Source organism: Gymnogyps californianus, chromosome 2 (genome assembly GCF_018139145.2).
Source record: "Gymnogyps californianus isolate 813 chromosome 2, ASM1813914v2, whole genome shotgun sequence".
In the NCBI taxonomy this organism is placed as follows: Eukaryota; Metazoa; Chordata; class Aves; order Accipitriformes; family Cathartidae; genus Gymnogyps; species Gymnogyps californianus.
This window is the reverse complement of record NC_059472.1, coordinates 24,284,668-24,311,106: the sequence shown is the minus strand read 5'-3', so window position 1 is coordinate 24,311,106 and position 26,439 is coordinate 24,284,668. Positions and strand designations below refer to the sequence as shown.

General features: G+C 42.2%; 2 protein-coding genes across 3 annotated transcripts in view; one reads left to right on the top strand and one right to left on the bottom strand.

The window, feature by feature from the left end:
- The first annotated feature begins 1,977 nt into the window (after positions 1-1,977).
- Positions 1,978-3,426, top strand: KCNS2 (potassium voltage-gated channel modifier subfamily S member 2). The gene has a single exon (XM_050890856.1). The coding sequence runs from the start codon at positions 1,993-1,995 to the stop codon at positions 3,424-3,426; it is 1,434 nt and encodes a 477-aa protein (XP_050746813.1). The 5' UTR covers positions 1,978-1,992.
- A 13,259-nt stretch (positions 3,427-16,685) lies between these two features.
- Positions 16,686-26,439, bottom strand: part of STK3 (serine/threonine kinase 3) — a 143,304-nt gene continuing 133,550 nt past the window's right edge. For both annotated transcript variants that reach the window (XM_050890853.1, XM_050890854.1), the window contains one exon: positions 16,686-20,038. In XM_050890853.1, coding sequence (XP_050746810.1) covers positions 19,880-20,038 — 159 coding nt within the window. In that variant the 3' untranslated portion in view covers positions 16,686-19,879. The remainder of the gene's footprint in view (positions 20,039-26,439) is intronic.

The window sequence follows — 26,439 nt, the reverse complement described above, 5'->3', positions numbered from 1 at the left end:
CCACAGCTCCCAGGACCAGGCTTCTCCCCGGGGAAACTCGGCCTCATGCTGAGCTCAGCAAGACGAGGGAGATTTCTTGACAGCCGCCTCCAGCGTGGGCAGAGACGCTGCCGTCCGTGACCATGTAATTAGACATTACTCCACATGCCAGCACGAAAACTCTGCCCCGCCAAGAGCAGCCGTGCAGGGAGGTCAGACCCCTCCGCTCGAGGTGCAGTCTTTCAGGATTATTCCTCCCGAAATCGCTGGGCAGGGTCGTGCGGGGAGGTCGGAGGTTCCTAGCCGGTGTGTGAGTGGGCGGCGGGCAGCCTGAACACGCAGCCCCGCTTTCCTCACACCAAATCGCTCTGACGAGTGCCCCCATCTTTCGTATTTTCTGTCCCCGCAGGGACGCTGCCCAGGCGCCACAGCGTGGGTGCAGCGTGGGGGTCCGCGGCAGCACCCGCTCGTGCCGTGGGCGGGGGGGGGGAGAAGCGGCACCCCTTGCCCCGGCCCCTGCCCGGGCTCCCGCGGCGCCGGCCGGCAGGGTGAGGGGGCAGAGGGGCGGGGGGGAGTGAGCGGCTGTGGGTGGGCGTCCCCCCCTCGGGAGAGGGTCTGCGGGTGCCCAGAGCCACCGCGGGCGTGGGTGGGCGTCCCCCCTCGGGAAGTTGTGCCGCTCGGAGCCGGCGTGAGGCAGGATCGCGGGGGGTGGGGGGGGAGGAAACCCGAGTTTGCGGCGCCGCTGCCGTCCCCGCGCAGCGCCGGTGCGCGGGGGCAGGAGCGAGAGCGAGCGAGCGGAGGCACCGCCGGCACACCGGCTCCGCCGGGCCGCCCCTCCTCAGCCGGGCAGCGCGGCCGCCAGCCCCCAGCCCGCCGCCCACCCGCCCGCCGCGCCGCCGCCCGGCTCCGCGCCGCCGTCCCGCGGCGGCAGCCCCGGTCGCCCGGCAGGGTCGGGTCGGGGGGAAGGTGGGAGCGGCGGGGGCGGAGGCGGGCGGCAGCCGCGGGGGTCGTCGCCATGACGAGCGCGCGTGCCGCCGCCTCCCGCCGCTGAGCGGGGCGGCGCGCGGCCGCTGTCCCTTCAGCACCGCGCGGCCGGCGGGGCCGCCCTCCCCGCCACCGGCACCGGCACCGGCACCGGCACCGGCACCGCACCGGCACCCCCACCGGCAGCGGGGCGGCCCCGGCAGCGGCAGCGAGGGGAGCCCTGGCGGCCCCTCCGGGCGGCGGCGATGGCGGGCCGGGGCCGGGGGCAGAAGGGCGCGCCGGCGGGGGGCCGCGGCCGCTGAGAGAGCAGGTAGGGCGGGCGCGGAGGGGCGCGGAGCGGAGCGGAGCGGGGCGGCTCCCCCGCGGCGGGGGCCCGAGCGGGGCGGGGGGGGGGGGGGGCGGTGGCGCCGGCGGGGCAGAGCGGGGCCTCGGGCGGGGGCGGCGGCGCGGGGCTCCGGCCCCCGAGGAGCGGCTGGGCGAGCGGCGCGGTGGGGAGCGGGGCCCCGGTCGGCGGCAGCCGGGGAGGGGGGGGGTCCTCGTCTGACGGGGCCGGGGCGCGGCGGGAGGGAGGGAAAGGTCCGCGCAGACCCGGTCGCACAAAGGCCGTAATGGGGAGGTTCGCAGGAGCGGCAGCCGCAGCCCAGGTGAAGGGTACGGGGAGGGACAGGAGCCTGCAGCGGGAACAAAGGAGCCGCCCTCGATGTCTTCAGTGGGAGGTGGGAGAAAGAAAGGGGGGAAAAAGGGGCAAAAGGTGCAAAGGGGGGAAACAGGGAGAAAAAGGGGGAAAGGGGGAAGAGGGAAAGAAAGAAAGAAAGGAGAGAGAAAGAGAAAGAGATAAAAAGAGAGAGAAAGAAAGAAAGAGAGAGAAAGAAAGAAAGAAAGAAAGAGGAAGGAAGGAAGGAAAGAAAGAAAGAAAGAAAGAGAAAGCATCAATAGGTGAACACACTGTAGATTTGCTCATTCTCCCAATTTTCTGTGCAATTGCATCCCAGGTTTTCATTCCTTATACACCTTTGGAAGGAGCTCACTATGACAGGGCAGAGTCTGAAGGCTTTATCTGAAGCGAATTTTGAAGACAATGAGATCAGCATCAACGTTGGAGGCTTTAAGAAAAAGATGAGATCCAACACATTATTAAGGTTCCCCGAGACCAGGCTGGGCAAACTGCTGAGCTGCCACTCAAAGGAGTCGATACTGGAGCTCTGCGACGACTATGATGACACCAAGAATGAATTTTATTTTGACAGGAACCCCGAGCTCTTTCCTTACGTGCTACATTTTTATAACACCGGCAAGCTCCATGTGATGGGTGAACTCTGCGTGTTTTCTTTCAGCCAGGAGATTGAATACTGGGGAATCAATGAATTCTTTATAGACTCCTGCTGCAGTTACAGCTACCATGGGAGGAAAATGGAGCCAGACCAAGAGAAATGGGAGGAACAAAGTGACCAGGAAAGTACCACATCTTCTTTTGATGAGATTTTGGCATTCTACAACGATGCCTCTAAATTTGACAAACAACCCTTTGGAAACATCAGGAGGCAGCTCTGGCTCGCTTTGGATAATCCTGGGTACTCAGTCTTAAGCCGAATCTTCAGTGTCCTTTCAATAGTGGTTGTTCTGGGCTCCATCGTGACCATGTGCCTGAACAGCCTCCCAGACTTTCAGATTGTTGACAGCAATGGGAACCCCGAGGAAGACCCTCGCTTTGAAATCGTGGAACATTTTGGTATTGCATGGTTCACTTTTGAACTGGTGGCGAGATTTGCAGTAGCTCCTGACTTTTTAAAATTTTTCAAGCATGCCCTGAATTTGATTGACCTAATGTCTATCCTTCCATTTTATATTACCTTAATTGTCAACTTGGTGGTGGAAAGCAGTCCAACTTTAGCAAATTTAGGCAGGGTTGCACAAGTCCTGAGACTCATGAGGATCTTTCGTATCTTAAAGCTTGCTAGACACTCCACAGGTCTCAGGTCTCTTGGAGCCACCCTGAAGTATAGCTACAGAGAGGTGGGGCTTCTTTTACTTTACCTCTCTGTTGGCATCTCCATTTTCTCAGTAGTGGCTTACACCATTGAGAAAGAAGAGAATGAGGGGTTAGCCACCATCCCTGCTTGTTGGTGGTGGGCTACCGTTAGCATGACCACAGTTGGCTACGGGGATGTTGTGCCAGGGAGCACTGCTGGCAAGTTGACGGCATCTGCATGCATCCTAGCCGGTATCCTAGTGGTAGTGCTTCCCATTACACTGATCTTCAATAAATTCTCCCACTTTTATAGGCGTCAGAAGCAGTTAGAGAGTGCCATGAGAAGCTGCGATTTTGGTGATGGCATGAAAGAAGTTCCATCAGTCAACTTAAGGGACTACTATGCTTATAAAGTTAAATCCCTTATGGCCAGTCTTACCAATATGAGCAGGAGTACCCCCAGTGAGCTGAGCCTGAATGATTCACTGCATTAGTGTACAAGTTTGACAGCAGTTTGCATGAGAGCTATCAAGAGCTATGTTTATAAATGTTTTCCTATTTGTCTTCTTTTTTCCTAGAGGATAGTGTTGCTGACACTGCACTAACTTTGCACTTGAGAAACTAAAGACATTTCTATTACAAGTTGACAGTTTGCACATTTTCATCCTGTTGCATAGGTACTAAATGCTGACTTTTCCATACAAATGTTACCACTTCCATGACATTAGTGCTAGTGGTATAGTGATGATCTGTTACTTTGTGCATTTCCTCATCTGAGCAGAGAAATGAACGTACCCAAGTGGAATAAAAATTCTCAGCTGTGACACGAGTAATGAAAAAATCACCTATCAATCACCTACACTGGTATCTGTACTAGTGTAGGCCTTCCCTTGCATTTTACAGCAGTTTAAAACAGTCACCTGTGAATCACTGACACAGGAACACTCTTCTCCAACTTTCTGACCTGTAATTCTGATCATCACATGTCTGAAAACAGCTCTGAGCTTCACATTTCAATGGAAGTTTGCTTACTCTTGAGCACGTGTGTTAAAAACTGGGTGTTCTTGTTCTGAAATGTTATGTATGGTAATATTTTTCAGAAGCTCCTAAGCATAGACCTACCTCTGCTTCCAAGATTAGGTCAATACTGAGCCCTCTGAAGAAGCCCACCCCTCATTTTCAGATAGCTACATATTCAAAGACTACATTTCCACAAGTGACTCTAGGCATGGAGGCCCATGAAGACATCATCTCAGGTTCCCATTTCCAGAAGTGATCTGCACACAGCTCGGTTCCAGTGAAGCTGAAGATATGCTGTATTTCAGTCTGTCAAAATGGTTCTGAGATTAGACACACAAAAACGTGGGTTTTCAACAATTAGAAGCTCCAATGAAAAACTTGGATTTGTTTAATGAAGCGAAATATTCCCACATGAACAGTACAGGCAGCATTTTAGGAACTGACATTCATATACTGCAAAAAGACTAATTATAAAGATACCATATGTGATGCTGAGATATAAAATCTAATTTTATCAGGAAAGCTTGAAAACAGGTGTTGATGGCAGACAATTCCATTAAGCTTTCTGCCAAGGAAACTCTAAGGAAAAAAAAAAAACCCTGTAAGTCACATTTTCCCTCAGAAAGGAACTCACAGCTTACAGCTAAGGAAGAGTATAAGGGCCTAAGAAAGGAACAGATAAAGAAAAAGAGCTTAGTACTGCACTGACTGTGGGCAGATCCTCCTACCTGCTTCTGTGACGTAGTCAATTTAAATCCTTTCAAGGGCTGGCCTGTACTTTTTTTTTTTTAAAAGAAAACGATGTGAGAGAGCAGATCATCTGGGTTTTCAAGAGTAATCATGAATCTGCATAAACTTATTTTTTGGGTACTCAGTCTCCTCCCTTACGCAATTGTACAGAGATCAAACACTTGTAGCCAACAGGCAGAAGCCACTGCTTCCCTCTCTTTATACTTCTAGGGATCCATGCTGTAAACCAAACTACTGGCACTCAGTGGGCAGAACAGCATTTCTCTTCAGATCCTGCTGCTTTTCCATCCCATTTATTACATGTTCCAATTAATTATTCTTAAATTTTTTTGGTTTTACTTGTGAAGACTAGAGAGGTTCAGAAAATAAATTCAAACTAGTTAGAAGAGAAATTAAAACACTAAAGCTAAAATTGTCATGTTTGGAAGCTGTGTTTGTATACCACAGCAAGGAGTGGCCCAGCTGGCAGAAGAAAGCAAATATGGTATGAATAGGTAATTCCCGTTTTTTAGGCTGTTAGAGGCTGCTGTCTGGTCTGGATCTTTTGGTGTTGTTGCAGTATCAGCTCCACCTAAAACCAGAAAGCTGAGCACCCAGGACCAGATTCCTGTTTGCCCAGTCATCTATCACAGAATACACAGTGTGAAATAACTTTATCATACACCCCACCCCACCCCCCATTTCCTTTGAACACTCTCCCCTTACATCACTTAGTTGATTTAGGCCATGAAGTGTGAGGGCAACGGGTCCTTTCTAACCTTACCAAATAAAACTCTTGGAGATTTCAACGTAGCCTGCACAAGTTATAAAGTCAATAGGCAAGACATTGCTTGCTGTCCCTGAAAATCAAAGAGCCATATATATGGCCCTGAGGGTAGACCTATATAACCCGAATTAGGTGTCCAAACTTGAAACATTTTGCTAAGGTTTTCACTTCTGGAGGGCTGGTTCAAGTTCTCTGCTGAGTCACAGGCATAAATTCAATAGTCTTGTCCCTGATTCATATTGCATGTGTGTAAACTATCATACACCTACAAACACCCACCCAAAACACGGCACAGCACTAGGTTGCCTGTTGGACTGAAATACCATGAGAGAAATAAGGGAAGGAAGAGTCGGGCTTGCGCAGCACATACCCTCCGGGCAGGTTACATGCTGCAAGGGTGGCAAACTCTCCCACTGATGTCAAGGACACTGCAAGTTCTCACTGGATCTGTTGGCTGGGGGCCTTCAGAGAATCCAGCTCCAAGCAGTGGTTTTATCTCAATTTCACAAGCAGTAGATTCACAGAGTTGAAAACCAATGAGTTCCAGGGCAGTTATTTGAAGAGCCCTGTAAACTTGCCAAAGAGTCACAAATTCCCTCAGCTGTTGCTAGTTTAGCATTGCAAAGGTTGGATCCAAACTTTGCAACACATCATTTCAATAACCTATAGCTTATCTTATGTTCTAGATTTATTATTATTCATAGGCCTGATGCTCTGTCATTTCTGGAAATATTGAATGGAACGTGTCCAAATTGCGTTTTACTAAAGAAAATGAAATACCCCAAGAAATTATGACTTTTATTGTACTGGTTGAAAGGAATTTTCATTATTGTTTTTTTATATAAGTGCTTTGGATCAAAGACACTAAATAAATAAAGTACTGAAATTTAATATGTTCTTATTATCATGACAATGACTTTACACAGTACACAGGAATTCCCTTCATAAACTTAACTAACTCCATGTTAAAAGTAGTCAGATTTTTGCTCCCCCCTCCTCCAGAAGAGCATTCCAGAGCTGTGCTGCTCTCCAAGGCTTGTGCAACTTTTAGCATAATCTTATTAATGGCTGCTTTATATCAGTTTTTTTTCTCATGCCACCACTGTTCTTTAGCTTAAATATTTCATTTTCCTCTTAGTGTTCGCATGCATGGTGTATTTATAGACAGCAACCATATGCCCTTACATGCTTATTTTCACAGGGTTATACCTGCCAAGTTTCCTTTTAGTTTTCTTTTCACAAGTCGTGTTCCCCTGACCATCCTAAGGGATGTAGCCTTTTTTTCTGCATTACTTCTGCTTAGATTTAACCTGTTTGAGCCGGCATTGTACAGTATTGTATCGCTTTGTACAGCAGTTTTAATATTTGCTTATGACTAACAGAATTTTTCACTGAGGAGGATAACAATTGTTCTGATTTAAGTCATGTTGTTGTCTTAGCTCCCCCAAAATATCTAGGTAAGGAAGAATGAAGCACACCCTTCCTGCCATTTTATGAAGTAACCTCTATTCTATGGCTCAGTCCAGTAAGTGCTGAGAAGCCTCATTTCTCATTAAATAAAAGCTACAGAAAAATGTTTACACTTCGAAGGAAAAATTCAATCTCTCCAAAGCCTCGATGAGGAGAAGAGGTGGTGTACTTTTTGAGTAGTCAGTACTTTTGCCAGACTTCTTCAATCACTGTTTTGTAAGAGCAGGGTATCCTCACTTTTGTAAAACAGCAGGTCAGAAATGAAGGATGAGAGGACTAATTGGCCGCTTTCTCCAGTGTTTGAAACTTGAAAATTGTTGTGCTCCGAAATCTGCTTACTATGGATGTGCAGTTTAATGAAGAACATTGCACTTGGCAAGTGCTCCTCCTGCCTTGTGACGGTCACCTTCCTGGCACCGGTGAAAACGCTGTTCTACTCTTTCGGCTGAGAGCTTTGAATTGCTTAAATGAGGATTATGGTAATATTTCAAACGAGGCAACTTACTTTATTGCCAGGAATAAACTGCTAGAGAATCTTGATTTCTAGTACAAATCTAGGCTATTATGGGAGTCGGAGATGTCCTTAAGAAGCAATATGTTACATTATTTTCCTGAGATGTAAAATCTATATATAGATTGTGATTAAGCTTTTTATGTATGTTCAGATTTTGTATTATTGCCTGGTTTATTATTCACTTACTTTCATCAGTTGCTAATTCTCTCTTTCCCTGCAGACTACTTTATCCATTTTGAAAGCAGACTGTTTTTTCCTCACATACTATATATAGCATGAGCTACTTCACATTGCAAACTTAAAAACAAAGAACTTTGCATTTAATTTTTCAACATTAAAACCTCCAGTATTTGTACCTTTTTGTACAGAACTTTATGAGACTGCAGGGAACTACTGTATCTGGTGCTCTTTGTACTGCATTTCTTGTCCCAGTAGTGTATAACACACTCAAGAACTCAGCTTTGTGCCACAAAATGGAAATTAAATGCATAAAGAAGTATATTTCACCAGGGATTAAGAACTGATTTAAGTTTCAAGATATTCTGAGTATATATTATAATCAAAGAGAAGCCTGGATCTCATAGTGAAGATAAGTTTCTTTTAAACATACACATCAGGCTAGATTTCCATTTTTAGAAATGCTCTTAATTGCTGGTTGTGGTGGGGAACCCACATTTTTCAGTTGAGCAAATAGTGCAAGCTTCTTGTTCTCTACCTCACAGATTAGGAACTAAGCAACATACCAATAGCACTTGTAGGTGCTAAATCAACTTGACATGACCTTTCATCTCTTCCAAAACAACCCCCATCCTTAGAGGCCCCAGCTGTGCATATATAAGCAGCAGAAAGCCCCTGGAGTAACTGCTCTTGCTGTGCTAGTTATCCATTTCCTCTCACAATACTCCTGACTTTAATCTACCTTTGATGGTACTTTCAAACAACATTCAACCCACAGTCACCACTCATATCCCTCGGTGAGGTGTTGTGCCAGAACTGTTCTTTTCTCATCATGTTATTATTCTTTTTTTTTTTTTCCAATTTATGCACCTGGCTTCCCATTAAGTTATACCAGAAATTAATTTGATTTCCTGTAACTTATTTTCAAGTTGCCCACTATTTAGGCAGGGCTAGAAGAATATTCCCATCCAGTTTCTGAAGTATCTTTTACTGATTCTGCTTTTTTCCTTAAAAAAAAAAAAAAAAAAAAGATGCTTCTGACCTGAGAATAATTTACTGAGTTAACAATGCAACAACAGGCAATACATTATTCAAAGCAACAGTTCTCTACTTAGTTGATTCAGCAACAGCCGTAATGTCTCTGCCTTCAGAGCAATCGTTGAAGTTGTTAAGAAATATCACCCTCATTAAGGATTGTGGATCTCTTCACCTCTCATATATAAAATTATGGGTTGTCAACTGGAGGATGCAACCTCCAAACAGTCTAGAAAGTATTTCCCGAGATAGCATGACACTGCTGGCAAAGGTCTGGCTCTGGTATTTATTTCTCCTGCTAGTACAGAGGATGGAGAATCATCTCACAGGTGCTGAGACTGGAACTGACCTCCCACTGGACACTGCAGAAATTTGTTTGCCTGACATCGCCTCACCCGTTACACACAACCCTAAATCATGTAAGTCCTCACTTGGATAAACGCATGCATCTGGCTATAGCAGGCAGTGGCACAAATCCAACACTTCAGCTTCACAGAAGTGTCGAAGGAACATCAGCACCTCCCACTCTTTTTTTTCTTTCAGGGTACCAATGGGGTTTGGCTTCTCACTGATCCCTGTTCAGAAATAAACCGGGCTAAGTTTTTTGGGGGATTGGACGAAGTCTGCTATAAATCTGCCAATTTCTTCTATATATCTAAAGCACCCTAAGAGAGCTGCCCACTTTCAGATGCACAGTTCAACATCTGCTTGCTGTCACCACATGCACAGGTGCTCTGTGGTGCACAAGTCTGTGTAGTTCTGAGCAGAGTATTCCACTGATTACACTGTTGACCTTCAAAGAAAACTTTTAATCACATTTGGAAGATGAGTGGTACTCAGACATCACCGTTTGCTTACCAGCAGCCACTGCTCTGCCCATCTTAAGTCCTGTACCTCTTACTTCACCCTCTCTTATCTGTTTGCTGTATCCTGACGTGGCTATTCCTGCAGCCCCCATGACATATGGATGAACAGGCGATGTGGTGGGGTTGTAACACAGCAAAACGAGTGTCTGGAATTCCTGACTTAGGAATGTCAATCCCACCAACTTTCAGTGGAAATTGTCCTTTAAAATTACTATGCTATTTTTGAAATTCATGTTCTGTCCCATTCTAGGAAATGTTCTGAACATCGACACCCTAGCGAGGCCCCTTTAACGACCAGCTGTTTAATTACCAAGTAAATTCTAATTTATTTCTATTGTACCAGTGCCTAGGCACTCCAGATCATGGGCTAGCACCTCCGTATGTTGCCAAGCATGGCAAAAGTTAACACATCAAAAATGTGGTTTACTTTTGGGAAAAATTCGTTCTCTATGTTGTTTCTTTCTTTGTTCTTTCCATACCAAGGCACAGCTTCCTACTCTCTCTGTTAGTATGATCCTTTTTTAACATTTTGATCCCTATCCTGAAAACCCAAAGGAAGAAGCCCTGGATGCATTTTTCTCCAGTGAAGTGGCTCTCGGTATTCCCTGTGGGAGCACGCCCTGAAGAAGACAGCTGAAACCTGGAAAGAGGCTGGTGCCGCTTGCAACACCTGCAGGAAGAGGAGGCCATCCCCATCCAAGTCCCCCTTATGCGTCTCCCCCTCTCTTGCACAGTCAGCAGAGAGGCAAGGCAGGCCCCCACAACAGGAACACCTCAACCGGCCAAAGTCAGGATGCAGCTCCTTCTCGGATCCTTTCATATTCAGCCTGGCAGGTGAGCAGTCAGGTTTGACAGTTGGTTTTTGCATGGGACTTCTCAGCTACGGTACTGGAAATGCTTTATAAATACAGGGCAATTTTGCTTACGCTTTTGGTGGCAAAAATGCACTGAGCCTTCCTTATACTTCTGTCAGCGAGGGCAGCCCCACTCCTGGCTGTCGTGTTCCCCAAGCACAATAAAGTGGAACCGTACTGGAGCTCTCACCAGTGCTACCAGGGCAGTGCTGGAGAGCACAAAGGACACCTCTTCATGGGAGCTGTTACACAACACTGGCCCACCCACCAGCACACAGAAATACAAATGTGCTTCCTCACACTTGGCAGGAGCCTCAAAGCACTGAAACCATTTAACGTGCCAGGAGATGGGAGTCATGCTGGGAACAGGAGGTGGCAGGTGTTTCTAGGTGCATTTGATTTTCTTAAGAATCCCTTTCGATTCAGAGAGAGGTCAGTCTAGACATACCAAGAATATGGAAGAAAAAGGCTTTGACAGACAGTTAATGTTTCCTGAAACAAGATATCTGACAGTTTTCCATCCTGAGAAAGCACAATTAAAAAAGTGAAATGCATCTCTCCATCCTGCTAGAGAAGGTGAGAAAAAAGCCATGGTGAATGAAAGAATAGTCTACTTGGGTTCTTGGCTTTTAAAATAAAACATTAATCCTATACAGTCCAGAAAATAAGAAGAAACCTGAATGGAAAGCAAAGCTGCAGCTGGAAGAGTGTTCAGATTCTCTCCTTTGCAAAGTGCACAGGACAGCCATGTCTTGCACGGTCTCATTTAGAGATCTGGACCAAACATCAGAGACCAGCTTCCCAAAGTTTAGATTCCCAAATTTTTAAGCACAGCCAAGGGTGTTAGGCATACCCTCCCCTCACTCCGGTCAGCAACAGGGAGCTCTAAACATGAGGTTGGCAGCCTCATGGTATTTTGGGAAAGTAAGGCCATGCAGCTTCTGTTGCTTGCTGTGACGAGGGGACCCAGCAGCTGTCTGGGCCTGCAGCATGGTGCCCATTCAGCCCTGAGCAGCCACATTTCCATTGATCAGGGCAGAAGCTGGAAGACGGCTCAGAAAGGCAGCAGTAATCTCTTCTTAAACATGACTGAATCATCGTTCCTCATTCTAAAGCGAAGAGCTGAACTAAACACTTCAGTTCAGCATCTGTCTACAAAATAAAATATTAGTCAAACACTTTGCGAATAAGACTTCCTCCTACTTTAGCTGCAAGATAGGACCTGCTGTCGTGCTTTTTGTGGAGGCAGTAACTGAAGATAAGCGCTATGAGATGCATAAAAATTGTGTCAGTTGATGGGCTGAACAAATCAATGTTAACTACATTTAAAAGGCTTCAAACTTATACCCACACTTGGAATAAATTTGCATTAATTGTTGGGATGCGGGGCTACTGTCTTGCTGGTCCTATGATCCTGGAAATGCTCAATTCCTTATTTATCCCAATAATTACATATTTGGGGGCTATTTAAACATCTGGGTGTCAACAAAAGAGTAACAATTACACTACCTAGGAGAAATAGGTTTATCAAATCTAATACAACACTATTGCCATTGATTTCAGCCACATTGCATTGTGGAATATAAACAGCCCAGAAAGCTAATGTATTTCTGTAAAAGCCGAGCAGTCAGTGGTGGATGTGCTTCCTTAGCAGGATAGTTGCTGAAAAAATACAACAGGTATATAGTCCATCAACATTTTCTAGCACATACCCATAGTGGGTTACCAAATTACTTTTGGTTGTTCTAGAGTTTCTAACCAGATGAGAGAGACTCTTGGAATGAGTCAGAGCAGTATTTCAGCTGTATTTATGGAAATACTGAACCAGTACTTACTGCATTAGAGACTTCCGTTCACTTTCAGAGGTAAATCGGATTTGGATTAAGCAATTACATGTGTATATAAACAGTGCAGTGTTGAACATTAATACAGTCACCCCAGTATTTTCTGGATGGTCTCAAGAACTTTATTCTGTAAAGATCAACTAACAGGAAAACCAAACCAAAACTTTTCCTGGATTTTAAGAGACTCCACAAAAGTTATTTTATTAATTGTATTTATAAGTACAGAGTTTGATTCGTTTCTGCATTTTTTAATACAAAACACTTTGAAAAATCGTAGTCTTCTTCCATAGTTTCAGCAGGGAAAATTGGTATATGACAAATAAATACGACTTATCTACAGACTGAAATAAGGTGTGCATTTTAAAAAGAATCTCGTGCTTTTGGATATGGTTGCTAAGAAAAATGGTAACTCTACTTAATCCTTCTTCAAATAATCTCTGACCTCCATAATCTCTGGACTATGACACCTGTTTTCATGTGCGATGAGAGATCAAAAGGACACCTCTTGCTGTTAAGCCTGTATAACTCCATTGTACTGTAATAAAAATAAAATATCAATTGATGCATCACACTAAAGGCTTAGTGGCAGATAAATCAAATCAAAAGCTTTTGGTCTCCCTCTTTGATGTACTGGCTGTGAGTTTTTCCTTAACAGTAACCACGCAGGCTTTGGAAGCCCAGGAGGAGTGCAAAGCAGCAGAAAGATCTGAAGAAGGGAAAAAGCAGTGTTATAAACATCCGAGGGCCACGGCCATCTTCTCATGCATCGGTCCTTTCAGTGACACCAAGGGAATGACAGGATGAATAGGAGGTAGAGGGGGTGTGTTTGTGTGTGTGTCTGCACACGCCTGTGTACAGAGAAAGAACGATGATACTGGTCAGCTCCAAATACTGTCCCTGAGCGGAGAAACAGGACTAGGAGGGCTATGTTTCTCTCTGGGAGTTGGCTAGGGAGAGATACTCTAATATAAAATAGCTGTTCCCAGAAGAAATATCCGCAGGGAGAAGAGTCTAGGTCTTTAGTAAAGAACATACAGTTTAATTAATTTGACAGAGAAAAATATATCCAGATACCTTAGCATGTGGCCGTGTATATTTACAAATTTGATTTCTGACAAGTTGTGACACCTAAAGAAAAAAATTTTGAAGGTTGCTGGGGTTTACAGTGCACAAGTAAATACCATTAACATTTTCCCCCATTGTGACAGACAGAAAACCAGCATTTGAACCCAGAATCAGATTAGTTTAATTCCTTCCAATGCTTTCCTGCTGGCTGGCTCCAGGCAGCTCCCTGCTTACTGCTCAGTTTATCCCCTCTGAATTTTCTGTGGCCTTTAGAAAGGCCTGTTTGCACTGAACAAGTACCAGCACCAGGCAAGAACTCTGGCTGTTTGCCTACTGCACATGAAAACTTCCTGCTCCCACCATCACTGTATGCAAAGCTATACCCAGTGCCTACAGTAAGAACTTGGGAGGCCGAGGGATAGTGCTACTGGACTAAGAAATGTCCTGGCGTAGGGCACGGAGCGATCGTTAGCTGATGCCATTACACAGACTCTTCCACTGCACTGAGATAATTTCCTAAGGGCCACTAAACGTTTTTTGTACATAAATATAAAAATGGGCACAAGGAGCTTTTTCCTTTCCAAGGGTTAAACGTGATTTTCAGATACCTTGCTGGGGGCATGCCTGCATCTGCATCAGGGGCTACGGCCATGCTGCAGTCCTGCCAACAAAGTAAAGATGCATCAAAAGCCACTTGCCACTGCGGCATGGCCTTGTCCCCGAGATAAGGAGCTGGCTCCTGCAAGGCTTCCTAGACCACAGGCATTGGTTTGAGCATAGTGCTACCCTGATGCTGGTCAACAGCTTCCAGATTCACGCCAAGTCTCTCGGTGGCAAAGCAGTACTCGCTGCTTCGTGTTGCATCCTCACGCTTTGCAGGAGCCTCAGTGCCTCCACTACAGCAGGGAAGGGAGAGGAGGAGGAGGGTAGGAGGGTGACAGTGGTTCCCAGCAGGGCACAACACTTATACGACATCCTGAGTAGGTGCACAGCTCATTCAGCCCTCTTGATAAAACCACCTCCATCCATGTCTGCCAGGGGTTAGAGCATGGAAAGTCTCTCCATGCACAGACAAACATCATCTGCAGTCAAAACCCTCCACAACCCCAGAAAGGAGTGGAGGAGGAAAGGAGGAGAAAACACCACCCTTTCAGTGACTTTGATTGGGTTTTTTTTCATGTTTATTTACTTGGCACTGTCATGGTATGTTTCCATTTACAAAATTTTAAAAAATCAAAACTTCTATCTTTAAAAGTGGCAACTGAATAAATAAAGCACAAACATAAAAGACAATAAAGATGAATGGAAGAAAATCAGATGTCAAACAGCAATGTAGAACAGTAAGTTACATAGATGACTACCTGATTCGCTTTTGTCAGCCAACACTTTTTTCCCTAACATCCATAGTTAGCCTCATAAGCGACCTGGCCAGGTGCAAGCGCCATATGCTTTTTCCTTTCTCCCCAAAGAAATTTTTTTTAAATTATTTCTTTCTTCCTGTTTCTGTGACAAACATAACTCTTCTCTAACCTAGAAGACTCTCTAAGGCCCAGTGAAACTAAGCATGAATCTATCTTGAGGAATTTGTGAAGCAAACAATGGAAAAAAAGTACCTAGTCTGTCTGGGACTAACAAATATTCTGAAGGAGAAAAGATTTGGTTAGAATCTGAACATCCCATGTTTTCAAATGAAGGCAAAGCAGGACAGCCGAGACTCTACTTCAGTGACGTCTGAACAGAAGAAGAGAATAAAAGCTGTTGCTGACATTTGCATTTGTGCACAATGGCTCAAGAACACTTGGCTCAGGGGATGCTCCTAAAAGTAATGCCCACATTCATCTTCCTGAGTGGGGGGAAGAGAAGCAGGAAAATATGGGGAATTTTCAAGTGTTCTTTAAAACCCTAACAAATTCAAACAAAACAAAAAAACAGGATGAGAGCACACCATGTAAATGGTAGTCCCTTTCCATAATGAATACACTAAACAGAGAGGAGAAACACATTTTGTGAACAGGTATTTTAAAACAAACTTAACAGGGCAAGTCCCCAAGTGCAACTTAATGACTTCCCACTGAACCATCAATGTAATTTTGCCTTTCCCCCAAAAGATCAAGCCATTACTTCACCTGGCACAACACAATGGTGAGAAACACCATGCGCCACCCAGGACTTGTCTTCTCCAAGGCTTTCATTGGCAATAATGGGCATAACACTGCTGCACCACAGCCTGGTACAGAAATATCCCAAAGCCAACTTCCCAGCCAGCCGTATGACATTATAGAACATCCATCATCGCCTTTGGAATTACAGAAAGAAATGCCACAGTAAGCTGGAGCCCTTAATATTTATGAATGCAAAGAAATAAAGACTTCCTCACGTCATAAGGTCTTTTTAATTAGTTTTATAACCACGTATACACTTAAAAAGAAAATGTAACCCTCATCATACCACATTGATAAAACAGGGTGCACGCAAAGTGCTTTACAGAAGTTGTACAGCATACATTCTGCTTGGAAGCACCAGTGGCTATTAATGGTGACCAAGGCTCTCTCATGTACTTGTGCACAGATTCACGCATCATGAGCCACATTTATATTAGGAAGTTCAACACACTGGACAGAGAAGCAGCCTGAGCCACTGTGCACTCTCACTTGAATATACCTGGGCACATACAGGCAAGCTATTATTTACTGTGAATAAACAGTAAATAATTACAATATTCAATAATTGTCAGATTAATTCAGATTAGCAGTAGAATTTTGTCACTTCAAACATACCATGGTTCACTAAGGAGTTTTGTTCATGAGTCCCTTTACTAAAGTGTCTTTGTGGGCAAATTCTTAGAGAATAATTCTAAAAAAATCAGAAAAGAAATGGGCTATGGAATCAAATCTGAGACATTAAATGTATTCACTTTTCCTAGTTAAGCCTATCCATCACCTATTGTTGTTCTCATTACACTAGAAAATCAAAGGAGCACCTAAGGCTGCTAATGTCCGCTAGGACCTCCAAGTACAGGATGTCTATGAAGATTTCCAGTGTATTAGGGTGGTGCTCAGCTCTCTCAGGATTAGGCCTTTAGCAACCTTAGATTGCAGAGAGAGGGACTTCCACAAAGTATTGAGGATTTCTGTCCTTAGACTGGCCTGATGCTCTTCCATTGAGATCCTCAGACTTCTAGAGCTTGTAGCAATGTCTTGAGCTGGAAAAATCCTTTCCAGAGCTGACTTTGAGAGATGTGGTTTTCTGCACTCACAGCTGGGCTCACAGTATTATAGAAAGGAAATAAAAGCATGAGAGATGACTATGGAAATGAACATTAATGGTTACTATTAACATAATTAAGCTTCAGTTAGAATGAACAACAAGACGACAATTGTACATGAAAAATTAGCTTTTATTACAAATGTTTAGTAATAAGTAATGATTTTTCAAAATTTTTTTTGCTTACTAAACCTAAACATACAAAGTCAGAAGGAAACAAGAAATTGCTTGGTTAAAATCTTACTGAAGGTTAACTTGTCAGTAGTTCTATCATATTTCCTGCAAGGCTTGCTTTTAAAATGTCTGTCTTACTGTACTATCAGCTTTCCTTTACAGAGATGCTTATCCTCCAGTAGAGATGTGTAGTCATCAACATGGATGATTTGATTCATTTATATAAACAGAAGAAAGAAAAAATGAGTTGTACCCATCTCTCAATATCAAACCTATTTCTATATGTTACACTTGCACATAATTTAGAGCCCAATACACTGGCTTCTGAAGCCAAGGACAGCTCTTACACAGACTGCAGTGTGCACCATATTAGAAGGGCAACATTACTAATGTCATATTAATTGGTGAAAGTATTCTTTGGTCACAAACATCCTATATCTACCCAGTTTACAGTATATCAGAAGCTATTTTTCACCCATTTTAAGTAGCTTGTTTACATTTTTATTTTATTCCATGGCTTTCAGATTTTTCTCCTGCATGTGTAATCCATACCTGTGTGCATGCATGTGCACAAAATTTATTCGAATTGTTTCTATGCAGAGAGATCAGCAGTGAGGAAAGGATGTCCTTTATCTTCTGGTACCTTTCAGACGTCAGACTGCAACAGCTCTAGTCTAAAACGGCCTTTTACTGGAGTCCCTCTGGATAGGCGATTCATTTAGTGCACTGCATTACTAAAGTTTTCAGAATACACAAAATATGAAAACTGTGATCATTTTATTACATTGTCTATTATACTGTAAAGCCACATTATTCAAAATCAAAGTCTTATTTTTGGTGGGAAAGTTTACGAGCGTAAGGGAAAAGAAAGCTGCTAATGATGCAAGCAAGAGTGTCTGGATAATGACACTCTGCTTAAAAGGCACACCAAGAAAAGGCAAGCTAGGTTCCTCTCCTGATGGTTTAAATCTGTTTTATATTTTTTCTTATATATATATAGATATGCATATATATGTGTGTATACCTACACAAATATATGTACGCACACACACCTTTTGAGTTTTTGAGAACAGAAAGTTCAAGAATTAGAAATTCATTTTAAATAAATAACAATCATACTAATAGGGGAAGGTTGGTACTGTTATTTTTTGCTGCATTACGATTATAATCTAATGACACGGTGATATGATTATACCATTTTTTACTTTACATCATTTCATTGTATAAATGTGAGGCATAAGACTACCAGGTGCATTTTATTTTGCCTAAAGTAATTTTTATGGATCTTCTGTGTTCTTGCTTTTTCATAAGGGACGGTCATTACTTTAAGAAATATGAAGAGAGTTGAGGGTAAGGATGTTCTAACAATCACAATTAAAATTTATTTGACCCTAGGGTTTACATGTTAGAGCGTGGCGTGCACGCAAACACACACACAGAATGACAATGACAACAATGGCTGTACACAGCTCAAACCCAAGTACTGGTCCCAGCATGGCTGTAGTATGCTGATCTTGTAAAAACTTTTGTTTTCCTTTTGCATAAGCTTATGATATAATGCACTGTTTCCAAAATCTGCACTGGTCCATCTAAATGGTCCACGTATGATGACGGTAAATGTTAAAGAGGTATGAGATGATTACTAACTTCCAGAAAACATTTAACAGAAGATGCCCATACAGTAGTCACCATTAAAAGTTTAACAGCTGAAGGCTGAATGTAAAGATCTTTTCAGGTGTATTGTTTAAAGAAGTATGACTATCACAGTAAAGTTATTTACACAAAAGGCAACAATAGTAAAGATATCAGTAGAGAACACAGTAGATTGTTCAGAAAGTGGATCACATTTTCTGCCAAGTCTGAAATATTTCTTGCAATGTGGGATATCTAGTAGGCAGAATTTACAACAACATAAACCAGACAGAATAACTTGTAAAAAGATATTAAGAGCTTGGTCCTGCATTTCTGATTCCCCAAAATCTACCACAGAAGACTACAGGAATTTTGAATGTTTAGCGATTGCAGGACAAAACCCTCAGAGGACTGCAAAACATTGCTTCTTTTCAGTACTTATTATATATAAGTATTCAATTTATTTTCTTTGGCTTTTAAATTACTATCCCTTTGTATCTATAATGTGAAACCAAATCAAACCCAAACCACTAATAACTCCCTCTCCCCTCAAAACAGCGATAAAAAATTAAATGAACCAAAAAACATATCCAGAAAGTGTAGCTGTTACTTCATTATAAAACTACGGTGCAAAACAGAGGTTCATACTGGTCAGAATTGCAATAGCAATTGGAAATTTACACTGAAGGAGTGACTGCAAGTATTGCTTCTCCTGAATAACAGAAAAATCAAAACTGATTAGGCACTTGTTTTCTTGTTTAATGAGTTCAGTGTGCGTAAAACTGATAGAAATACTCTCTAAAAGAATGCTCTGTAGCATAACAACTGTATTGCTCAACTACAGCCACAGTCCCTGATTCAGGAGAGCAGAAAAACATGTGCCTATTACTTATTTTATGCTTAAATTCTACTGATATGAATGGGCTGGATACATGTTCAGGTGCTGTCCTGAATTGGGATGCTTGCTGAAATTGCAGTTTTAAAAGATAATACAGTGGTGAGCTTCTTTTCATTATACTACAATACCAATTTTATCTAATCTGGCTCTGCTCTCCACAATATTATCCTAATACTTCCTAATAAAAAAGAAAACAGGCATAAAATAAATAGGATAACCAAAGATTACATAATAAATACGCTACTAAGTGGGAGGAAAATATATTGCAACATAAGGCTCTGTAGTGTTGCACAATCAAGAAATCGTTCCAGGTGCTCCAAAACACAACTCCTACTGTACAACACCAAGTTACCACTATATACCTGAAAAAGATTGGGAAGTAACAGATTAAACTTCTATTACATTAAACATTTGAAAATATAAACAAGTGGTAATGTGTTTTGCTGCCTTTGCAGAACACCATATGTATGTTCTCTCACTGCTCCAATTGTCATTGCTTGTGAAGGAAAACTCAAAAGATTGGGTTTTTGAAAACTCTCATAATCGAATTCCTTCAGACTTACAAAGTTACCAGTGTCCACACTGACTCATAGTATTATCTCTGAAAGTAAAACAAGCTCAGAAATTTTGTTGCCTCCGTTTCTTCGCATCCATCGCATCTAGGATAGGTTGCCTCTTTGCAGTGTACCTCTGACGAAGCTCCTCAATTTCTCGTTCCATCATAGGGTCCAAAGCCTTTAATCGCATCTGTAATTCTTCTAAACTCAGATTCTTTAACTGTAGAACAACCAGCCAATCAACACAAAACAAAACAAACAAAAAAAAAAAACACAAAAAAGATTAAAAACTGTTTACAACAAAAATGAAAACCACCATCTTTCATAATCCTTTAATTTACAGTTGCAGTGTTTTCACACACTTTGAGTGTATGTATACACATATATAACTGTTTATATAACCAAAAGCCTTAGTATGCTCCACAGTAAATAATTTAACAGCATATGAAAACACAAATGCACACAGTACATTTAATTAAAAAAAAAAAAAAAAAATCACTTTGCAAACCTTGCAAATAGATTGCAAATAAATACAGGGCTGGAGTTTAACTCATTAGGCTGAAAAAAAGCATGCTACAGTATACACAATTATATTAATGTATACAAATCATATTGCTTAATCAAATACTTCTTAACTGAACTTCAGTCTCTTATAGAAGCCTGAAAAATAGACAGCTGCTGTAAGTAATAGTCTGACAGATATTTAGAGGTACTTTCTGATAAGAATGACAAGGCACCTGTCTTCCTCAACAGATTGCTGCCAGAACTAGTCAAAGCAAATTGCTAACAGAGTGTTTAAATAACACATGAAATAATTTCCTGAATTCATGGGAGGGAGTTACCTTTGACCAAGCTCTTTTCTTTCTAAAAATATTTTCTCACAATGTTAAACAGTTCATTACATTTCATTCATTAAAAGCGATGGGTCATATAACAAGTAAATCGCTTTGCTGGCTTGTTGGCTGCTGCAAATAAAGGTTCGAGTCTTGTCAGGTATGGGGGCACGTTGGGCACTACTGCCCCACCTGCTCTTGCAGGGAGGGATCTACATTTGAAATACGTTCCTTTGGTTGGCCTACGCATTTTCTTCCTGATGAAGTCTAGTGCTTCTCTGCATTTCTCTCGTCAGAATTGCCTATGTGCCAATTACTCTTCACCGAGTGTGAAAAATATCAACAAATTTCAAATAGCACAAATAATTTCATCCTAGGAAAGGGACAATCTATATTTTGTTTGCAAATATTCTGACATTGCAAACAAGCACACAACCTAACTCAGGGGAAAAAAAAAAAGGGGGAAACATTTTCTGAATCAACCTACTAATGAGTCAATACTTCGTTCATGAATCTAGGGCAGTCTTCCATCAACACAGTCTGATCTGTTTTCCCTGAGGAATGAAATACTACTTTTGATCTTTATTTTTATCAGCATCTGAGGCATATAAATTAGCAACACATATTGCTACATACAGTCCAAACCCCAGCGTTATGACTTCTACTAATTGACTACATTGTACATAGTAAACAAATAAAGTCATAATAAATAGGGAGTCAGATCAGAAATTCATAGAAAAGCATATGGAAAAAAATGCACATTTTCATGCAACATCATTTTAACCATAAGATTCCTAATGAAGATGAGAATTAAAGCCCAGATGTCAAAATACCTTCCAGGACCAAAGATCCTTAGACCTGTATGAGCTTCAGAGACCTCAGATGTGCTCAGTAGCTCATCAGTAATATCTGTCTCTCCCAAGGCAAATGACACCTTTCATTTCTTAGGAGGGAAAGACAGACTTACCTCCCAAATAATTAAATATCATCTAGTTTACTACATTTCTCCAATTTGATAAATGCAAGAAAGGATGGGGGAAAGGAATCATAATTCGTCAGTCATCAAGGCTCTTACAGAAAAACACCTTTCCGTTTTCAGAGAAAGAAAAGGTTAAAAAAATCCATTCTCTTTCATTTTTAGCCCATTAGTAAATGTAACTGGCACATTACAGACACTTTTCAGTGAAGATATTCTTTACAGGAGTGAAGTGTCAGAGAGATTTGCAGTATAATGAGAAGAGATGACAGTGCTGATTCCCCTGTTTAACTGATTCCAATGCAGCACAGATGAGAAGAGCAATAAAACCATGTTTCTTATCACGTGTGAGAGACGAAACATATTTAGGGCTCCATGGGTCAGCAAACAGACTAAGGAAGGCACCGTGAATAATCTCGTGTGTGAGTGTTTTGTGAGAACTGCCACTGACGAAGTCTCCTACCCGCTCTGGGCCAGCCTGGGCAGCCATTTATTCCCCCTCAGTCACCACTGTAGACATCAGGCTTAAACTGCACAGAATAGACTCCAACTGATGCAATCACATAATTATTCTGCACTGAAAAACATTTTTTTTATAAATTGTCAGAGAAGAATGTGATGGGTGAGTTTTTATTTAAATTTCAATCAAGAAACAGAGCCAGCAAACAGAATTAAATATTCTTGAAAGATCACAGACAGCTGGGTGGAAATTAAAATATAAAGAGAATGAATTTTTAAATCCAGAGAATAAGAATCATTCGGAATGATCTCAGCCACGTCACCCAGGGGACCCAGGGAGCCGCAGTACTCATCTGTATGAACGGCTGATGCTCAGGACATTCAAAGGAAGGAAATGACAGAAAACAGGGACATTAAGAAACTGAAAACAGAGTTATGAAGGTCTCATCTATCTGACATCAGATGCTGGATTAGGCAGGAACAGCCAGAGAGCTCTATGTACTATAGAAAACCACTTAAGCACATCTAAAAGCCGCAGCTGACTCGAGGATGCGTGTGTGCGTGCATGTCCATGACATGTATGTTTCCTTGGTAAATTTCAAAATATTTTTTCTTTACTTCTGTCTGTGCTATAGATATTACCTCGTGAAGCCTGAAGCCTGCAAAAGCCTAAACGCTGAGTGCAACAGCAAATATATCAAATGAGATGCGCAGAAATAACTCAAACAAGATATTTAATTATTCCTATGTAATTTATTCCCCTGCATGATAAATATTTTGATTCAAATTCTTAAAGCGATACAGCTCAGCACTCATTTACTTTCACTTGCAACCAGTTTGCAATTTAAACTGCCATAAATAATTTCCCATGTAGTTTGTTGTTGTAACTACCAGGGCTATCGGCATTAATAGGAACGGAGAGGAGAGCATTCAGCTGTACAAGCTACAGGAATTCAAAAAGGCTTTAAATTATATTTTGATAGCTTTTTAAAAGCTGTAAACCATAGCAATTCAGTAATCAGGAAAGTATTTGTCTGACAACGATAGATAATTCAGTTTCTGCCACTCCAAACAACAGAATCAATTTTGTCCTTTCGGAGATCGAACACCCACAATCACACAACAGACAGCAATTAGTATGAAGATGGGCCACCTCCAAGACAGACGTCTTCAGTGAACGGAGTTTCTGGTAAAAGCATTTGCCTTCACTGGAACCCTTCATATCACTGGGTAATCACGTGGGTTTGGGAAAGCAACACTCCGAATTCCAATTTACAATGCCACAAATCTATCAATTACATACAATAATATATAATATTCAGAAAGTGTGTGCATCTGTTTTATACACACATATAGTCTTTTAGAGTGGGTATGCATACTCAGTTTTCCAGTAGAAAAATTAGGTGTTTACAGAAAAAAAACCAAACTTTTCTCCTGAAAGGTATATTTGTTAACCTAATAACTAAAGAGAGTTACAACGTGTAAGGGAAGCAAGTGAAAAAAACCAAAACCATCTCCAGAGCCAGATAATATTGAATAATTTCATTTATAAGCTGACGGATTCTCAAGACGCAATCGCACCCAAAGAAGCCCCACTGAAATTCTCTACTCTGCTTTGCTAGAGCAAAGAAAATTGACTTTGCCTACAAAGAGACCAGCTAACAGTCATCCTTGTGGGGTGAGCTCCCAGTGCTGCAAGCTGAGCTCTTGCCTCTGCCTTCTCCTTGCCCTGATGCAGGGCGGAATCCTGGTGGAAGAAAGGCACCCATGCAGAAAGGGGCTCCATCAACCCAAACTTCCAGTGGCAGAAGATCCTTTCAGCAGCACCAACTTGAGCTGGGACAACCAGCACAGAACCAAAGCATAATTAACCTTTCAACTGAACTATAATTTTCAGTTACAATCTTTGGAAAAGGCAACCTAGCCACACACTTAGGAGACTGGTAAGTCTGGAAACCTACTGTACCTTCTCTCAAACTTTTAGCAAATGGAACACCAATCATTTACCTCCTCCTGGCTCATTTTTCAACTTATTCACAATAGGGTTAGAGATTTTTCCAAGAAAGGCTACATGTAGAAGTTAAAAAGCAGCAGAGCAGATTAAGAATCGTTAGCAAGCTTTTCTTAATGTGCTCATCTTCATTAAGCTGGGATACAGTGAAAATCCAAAAGTTGGGGCAGCTCCAGACATGAAGTTATCCAGTTGTGATCAGAGCACAGGTCAGAGCTACCAGCGCTCCAGAGATAGGTGCATTCCCCTTGTGTGAAGATGGCAGGAACCATTGCTAATCAATCTGGGGTTTTAAGAAGCAGTAATTAAGTTTTGTAGCTGAAGAAAAAATAATCCACTGTTATCGTGCAAGGTTGGTCAAATACAGTGCAGTTTAGCGTTCATTGGAAGAGTATTTCCTATGCAGAAAATATTCTTACTCTGCTCAATACTGGTTTCAGGTTGATTGCTTTTTTTTTTTTTCACATGCCTTCGAACAGTGACACACAAGGAATTCTTTCCTCACGTACTGATGCAGTCATCTCCCAGAACCAAACTTCAGCAAGGGAAGTGCAACAATTTTCACTTTTTTGGTCTTTCAGTCTAACTTCTTGCATCCCAGATGGACCAGCTTCATTTAGGTCAGTATTTTCAGCAAACCAAAGAATAACTACTTGCAGTCAATACTATTTCTGACTGCAGGAGGACCCACACTGTACCTTACATACTTTGTTCACAACTCTAGTCAAATCACACTGATGAAACTTCAGACCAAAATGGGCACTTGGAAAATACATATGTGTTCCTGTCTACAGACCCGAGTTCTGTAGCAATAAGCTGAGAAGGAAGGAGATAAAGTACAACCAAAAATGGACTCTCAGAAGTCATCAAGTCAAAGGGTGCAATGCAGATCCTGACTACTGGCTTCCACCTGTGTCCAGCACAGGAGTCAGGAGGAAGTACATGCATCTGAGGTACTTGGTGGTGCTTGCGGTCCATGGATTTAGGCGAAGGGGTCTGGAAAAGAGTCTGGAACTCATTAGCCGCACTTGGCCAGCACATATCCGTAGCCATCCAAACTCTTCTGGGGGCGAAAGCCAAAGTTTTGGTGGATGTAGCACACTATAATCTTAATCCACCCTTGACAGCTAACAGAGGTAAATAAAAGCTCTAGGCCTGTGATGTTTTCAATATGATAAAATTAGATTTCATTAGTAATTCCATAAGGCATGAGTTACCATTGCAAACCTCCAGTCTATCAAACTAAATTATGAAATACTGCCATTAAGCTGGTGCAACAAAAACAAGCAAATGTATTTTCAGGGTTTAAATTGTTAAGAAAATAGATATTCAATCAAAAAATAATCTGTATCAAGTTTGTTGTGTTTACTTGAAAAAACAAATTCTTCCTAGCAACTGCTTAAATGAATCTTACAGATGCAACATGCCTTATTAGAGGCCTTTGATTAAAAAAATATGGATTGTTAATACTGTATTCTGAGTCATCTACTTTCCCATCTGCTAGTAATTCCTACAATATGAACTATCAACAGAATGGCTAACAACAATAATTTTCTATGGCAATTGCAAAAGTGGGTTGCCTATAGCACTTTCTAAGATTTAACCAGTGCATGCCTTGGATTGTTTTGTGTTGTTAGTGGCCTCAGGTAAGAGAAACTTTTTCTCTCCAGCTGTTCCCTTCCCTCTGCTGAGCAGAGTTTTCTTTTCTCTGATGGAATGAGCTCCACTGATGACTTCAAACTCTTTTTTACTAATATAACAAGTTAGACTTGAGTCAGGATCCAAAAGGTACAAGGTGGGCCTTTCTGACCAATTTTTCTCATTTACGAATTCACACCCAAAATCTGTGAATCTCACTTATGTAGTAGTTGTCTCAGGCTTGTGTGCAAGGAAATACTCCACGGTTACTGTCGTCTGTTCAGCTGCTCCCGTGCAGCAACGGGGGGAGAGCTGCTCTATGTTTGCTTATACAGCAAATCATACTGACCTCATATAAGCAGTGTCTCGGACACCCACTGGCCACACATCAGAGCTCTGACTTGCTGCCATCCCCACCCCTGCTGTCACTACAGTGGGCAAATCAGTCACAAGAAAACAAACTTGGACGGAGGATGGAGTGAGAGCATTTATTTCACGATGTCTGAAGAGCAAGTCTCCTTGTTGCAAAACATAAAACATGGAGTTACACAAATATAAAAAGGACCTCATTTACTATCATTATTTTGGACAATCTATGAGAGAGAAGGACCGACAACCTAACTTTCAAAAGTCAAAGTTCATTCCACAGGACTGCAGTTATCTTAAACATTTTGGGGGGTAAAATAAGCACATAGCACTAAGAG

What these genes read in the sequence shown, in the direction of transcription:
- KCNS2 (XM_050890856.1), top strand. Translation starts at nt 1,993, where the DNA reads ATGACAGGGCAGAGTCTGAAGGCTTTATCTGAAGCGAATTTTGAAGAC.